Source organism: Ascaphus truei (assembly GCF_040206685.1).
Source record: "Ascaphus truei isolate aAscTru1 chromosome 16 unlocalized genomic scaffold, aAscTru1.hap1 SUPER_16_unloc_1, whole genome shotgun sequence".
NCBI classification, from domain to species: domain Eukaryota; kingdom Metazoa; phylum Chordata; class Amphibia; order Anura; family Ascaphidae; genus Ascaphus; species Ascaphus truei.
This window is the reverse complement of record NW_027453855.1, coordinates 311468-316806: the sequence shown is the minus strand read 5'-3', so window position 1 is coordinate 316806 and position 5339 is coordinate 311468. Positions and strand designations below refer to the sequence as shown.

At 46.2% G+C, this 5339-nt stretch overlaps 1 protein-coding gene across 1 annotated transcript; it reads right to left on the bottom strand.

Annotated features, from left to right (window-relative positions):
- Positions 1-472: 472 nt before the first annotated feature.
- LOC142474158 (rho-related GTP-binding protein RhoG-like) lies at positions 473-2919 on the bottom strand. The gene is made up of 2 exons (XM_075580848.1): positions 2764-2919; positions 473-2303 (listed from the first exon to the last, which is right to left on the bottom strand). Exon 2 carries the CDS (start codon positions 2275-2277, stop codon positions 1702-1704), a length of 576 nt encoding a protein of 191 aa, XP_075436963.1. The 5' UTR covers positions 2278-2303; positions 2764-2919; the 3' UTR covers positions 473-1701.
- Between the last annotated feature and the right edge of the window lie 2420 nt (positions 2920-5339).

Genomic DNA, 5339 nt, shown 5'->3' with positions numbered 1-5339 from the left:
GCATGTAGGCAGAGTGATGAAAGTGCTGACATTGAACTATATTCAGCCTCGCAAAGGCTCATGGGAAAACAAAGCACCAGATTTATCACACACAAAAAAACAAAAAAAACAACTTCTAAAAACATGTTTTTCTCCTTTTTGTAGTGGTGCAGATGTGTCCCAAACTGGGAAGCAGCCATGTGACCAGTTACATTTTGGTGCCAAGTCCAACAATGAAACTTCAGTTGTCTCGTAATAAAATATCTGCCATGGCAAGTAACAGGGAAGCAGGTTAAGGATAAGTCTTCACCTCACGCATGGGAACACAGTGACTTTAGTGTACCATTTACTATGCAAGAGATTCATTGCATTACAGATTCAGGCCCAATACAGCAAAGAAAAATCACACTCAAAGCATCTTTACTCCACCTTTACAGTGGAGTGACTAGGACTCAATTTTTTTGGACCGATTACTCAATGAAAAACAATGTGCTTGTATACAATATGAAATTTACCGACAGAGTAAAGAGTTTAATAAAGAAACACCCTTTTCACACTTTATTCATTGTCAGATGTAGCAAAGCCCCATATTCATATTGCAGAAAGAAACGTGGTATTTATTATTGGGGTGTTGGGTCCTTCTCTGGATTTGAGACGGGGTGTTTGCTCTTTGGTAAACAACAAGGCAGCACAGGTTGTATTAGGTTTGTTTTATAGACGTACCATTCATTCTCATTAATTAGGAATTATAAAAGGGATTCACAGAGTACATCATTTGTTGTAAAATGTATAAAATGTCACAGCTGCTTCAATGCTGAATTTATCAAGCTATAAAAAAAAAAGGGGGACTCATTTGCACAGTTTTTATAACCAAGAAGACAGAGGCACTTTATCTGGACTACATCCCCAAGTAGATGACAGGAACTTTTGCACTATATTTCTAAACGTTTCTGCCCCATTCTATCAGCCCCGTCCAGACTCTGGGAGAGGGCACGCTGCTAACTTCCACATGTTCGCAATCCTTTGCAGCCAGAGCACAGTTTAACCTCAACATGTATTTGCACAAGTGGAAAATCTGTTTTACAACCACTTTTTCTGCCCTGAGATTTAGGATAAAACATTTTTTTTTTAAAAAAGAAGAAGTTTGACCTGGACTATGGAAATATTTAGAGCCTGTTTATAAACACCTTCTTCTCTGAGGAAAGGTTATAGCGTTTAAGCAGAATTAATTGGGGTCTGAAGATGTCACCCTGCATGCAACAGCAGATTTGTTTCTAAGCGATTAAAGGCCTTTTATTGATCAAAGCACAAATCTTTTCATTTTTGGTTGAGTACTTTCTTGAAGTATAGAATTTTTTCAAGATAGCACTGTTAAGCTTGAATAGTGGAAAAGTATAAAATGTGATTAGCGGAAAGTCTCGAAGCGGGAAGTCCATCCACTGAAGCAATATGATGTATAGAACAAAGTCAGAAATGCAAAGCTGGCATGGGAAGAGCAGGTTTGTATCCAAGTACATGCGAGCGCTCTTCTGTTCTGGACACACAGCTGCCTCTTCTGCTACTTTACATTAGTTTGCCGGCATATTATTTTAGAAGCTACAAGCGTCATGTTTCTACTCCACACAACCCACTTCAGTTATGAGCTGTTAGTGCAAGCTGAGGATAAAAGGGATACCACCCAAAACCCAATTTGTATCAGCATTTGTAGGTCATTTTTCATCACTATAGTAAAACACACTTCTTGGTGTTTTTCTTTGTCACGGGATATAAAACAGCTCGAACAGCTTCGGCAAACACCTCTCTGACCCCGTCCTGGTGCAGAGCAGAGCATTCCAGGTACTTCACTGCTCCAATTTGTTTAGCAAGCGATGAACCTTGCTGTGGGGTGCTGGGAGCAAGGCTTTGCTCCTTCAGCTTCTTTATGGTTTCTGCATCACTTCGGAGATCTCTTTTAGTACCCACAAGTAAGATTGGCACATTGGGACAGTGATGAGAAACCTCTGGGTGCCACTTGTGCCGTACATTGGCATGGGAAGATGGGCTGCCAATGGAAAAGCAGATAATGAAGACATTGGTCTGAGGATAGGACAGGGTACGCAGGCGATCATACTCTTCCTGCCCAGCCGTGTCCCACAGGTTTAGGCTCACAGTTCTGCCGTCCACTGTCATCTGGGCACTGTAGTTGTCAAACACTGTGGGGATATATTCCTCAGGAAAGGCATTAGTGGTATAACTGATGAGAAGGCACGTTTTTCCAACTGCTCCATCACCAACCACGACACATTTTATTGTCTGCATTCTTCATGAAGTCAAACTGGATCAGACTGCAGGAACAGAAAGTTAAAGCAGGTCTAGATTTAATAAAGCAGCTTCTTTTCACCAGGACAGAGACATTTACTCAAATGATTGCCTATAATTATAATGCTTAATATTTAAAGTATTGAAGATCTGTGTCACTGTACAGTAAAAAAAAAATCTGTGACTTTCTGCCAAATCCTGATCACCATATACCTTGTAATGCGAGACTGGGGAGTACCGTGCTGCCCAACAATAGAGCATCATAAGGCAGGGGTAAGATTTTTCTGATGGGATAACCTCCCCATAAGCCCCACAGAGTTCTGTCCCCTATAGACCCCAGTCCTGTTCCCCTTCCCATAAACCCCAGTCCTGCCCCCTGACAACCGTCCCTCTCTACCCGTAAAAACCCACATAGCTATAATCCCCCAAACGTTGCCTCCCCATGACCTGCCTTGCCACTCTCTCGCTCCCCCGAACTCCTCTCACCGTTTCCCGGTAACTTCCTGTTCCTGGTCTGGCTCCCGCCGCTTCACTTCCTGTACCGGCCTTGAGAAACACCAATCGACGTACATCCGGGACCCTTCGGAGGATCCCGCCCTCAGCGCGCAGCCGCCAAAGAGCACTCCGGGAAATGTAGTTCGTAAGCGGATCTTCCAGAGCAGTGCATGACGGGAGCAACTGCTCAAAGATCTGCGTGTCGGGTAGGATGCTGCCACCTAGCGACAGTAAGTGGGAAGGACAGCAATACTCATTCACCAGTCAGACCCCTGACTCAAGGTGAGGCAGGTACAGTGTGCCTGACACCGGGACACCATACAAAGTGAGTTAGCACTCAGCACTCACTCTGCTCTCTCTTCCCCTTCTCTATCACTGACCCCCAACTCTAGTTCACTCCCTCACTCAGCTCCCCCTTCCCCCAAGGCACACACCAGCCACTCAAGAAAAACACACAGCTCCCCCCAAGAACACAGACGCACACTGTGGCACCCACACCAGTTAGTGAGACTCACAGGGCCAGGCCCCACACAGGGCCCTGAGTGTAAGGGAGCCTTTGTTAGTTTGGAAGAACGGGGGGTTCCCAGCATGAGAATGTATGCAAAAAGGAGGGTATGCCAAGGAGACTTTAATCAAAGTATAAGTCAAAAAGAAGCGACAAGTATTGGACTTGGAACATGCAATACACATAAGCAAAGAAACACAACAAAGGGGGGCTCAGGGAATAAGGGAGGGAAACACACACCGGTAAGGGGAAGGAGGACAAAGGAAAATACAAAGGCGAGGGGATAGGGGGGAGAGGAAGAACAGGAAAATAGGGGGGCAACGTTTCAGGGCAAAGGCCCCTTCCTCAGGCCTTTTCCCAGAGGTTCACGCGACCAGTGGTACTTCCCTATACCCTGTGTACCTAAAAAGTGCAGATCCCTAATGAGAGTAATAATCCAAGCAAGCTTCTAGTATGAAAGCTATAAGAGCAATCAGCAGCACATCTTACACTAAGGCTGCGCTTATAGTGCCGGCGACGCGACGTTGCGGCAAAACAAATGTATTGCCGCCGTCGCGTGTGCTTTTAGTAAGCGCAGAGCGACGGGAGCGACACGTGGCGCGAAGTTTGGAAGCCCATCAAATTTGATTTTTCAGAGGCTGTCGCCACATGTGACAGCCTCTGAACCAATCAATGGCCAGGTTGCTTGCGACGTCGCTGCAAAGCGAAATACAACTTTCGCGGGTGGCGACGTGTGACGTCATCCGTCGTGTCGCCGTCGCGCGCACTATAAGCGCAGCCTAAGCCATCTGGTCTTTTGATGGAATCCAGTAGAGTACCATACCTTTCCAACGATGGTCATTTCATCTTGCTATGTGTCCGGCCCACTGCCATTTTCATTTCTTCACCCTTGTCAGACTTTTGTTTTATTCTTTTTCATGTTTCTTCGGGTAATAGGGGATGAGATAGTACCTCAGGCTGAGCATTTCCTCACACGCAATAAAAAAGTACAAAGATAATAATACTTATTTAATAAAAACAATAACTTACTAAATGAACGTGAATGAACAATTCAAATAGTAACACTAAAAATGTACCAAGCCATGTAGCAAGACTCACCAACCTCAGCGCCGTGGACGAATAAGCAAAAGTCTGCTTCGCTGGGGTCAGTGTCTGCCGCGATTGGAGCTGGGCAGGTCCAAGCATCAATGCTTTGGTAGTGTAGCTTATAAATAGTTTGTAATAATTGTGTGTTCTTGTTAGGGTTTCCAGGTGGCTTGTCCAAAAATACTGGACACAATGGTGAAAGGTGCGACGCGCGAGAATCGTTGGTGGGGAACAATGTTATTTATAATGACCTGAGTGTTACGTAATCTTTTCTAAATTTCCCTCCAAGTATTCACCAATTTGCACCAATTTATATTCTATTTCGTAAAAAAATCTGGGGAGGGGTCTTGGGAGGGAGCGCCCTTCCGAGGATTGTTTTATGAAATAGAATATCAAATTGGTGCAAATTGGTGCGCGCTTGCAGTGAAATTTAGAACAAATGACGTAATTGTCAGATCATTTATAAATAACTGACATGCAGTCATACTGTGCATGGCGAGCAATACTGATCTTACTGCTGCTCCCACAAATTCCAAGATTGTTGCACCCCTCCTCATCCTCTCTGCCTCTCTCTCCCCCCTTGTCCTCTCAACACCGGGGCCGCCCACACCCTCCCTGCACTGCTCGACGACAGCCTCCCGTCGATCCTCTCTCACCCCTCCATCCTCCCACCCGGATGAAGCGGCCGCGCAGCGGACCACAAGCTCACCCTCCTACCCCCCCTTGTCCTCTCAACACCTTGTCCTCCCACACCCTCCCTTCATCCTCTCTCACCCTCCATCCTCCCACCCCCCCTTCATCCTCCCACCCCCCCTTCATCCTCTCTCACCCCTCCATCCTCCCACCCCCCCTTCATCCTCTCTAACCCTCCCTTCATTCTCTCTCACCCCTCCATCCTCCCACCCCCCCCTTCATCCTCCCACCCCCCCTTCATCCTCTCACCCCCCTCCCCTTCATCCTCTCACCCCTCCATCCT

Coding starts and splice junctions, on each gene's coding strand:
- LOC142474158 (XM_075580848.1), bottom strand. CDS start 2,277: ATGCAGACAATAAAATGTGTCGTGGTTGGTGATGGAGCAGTTGGAAAA.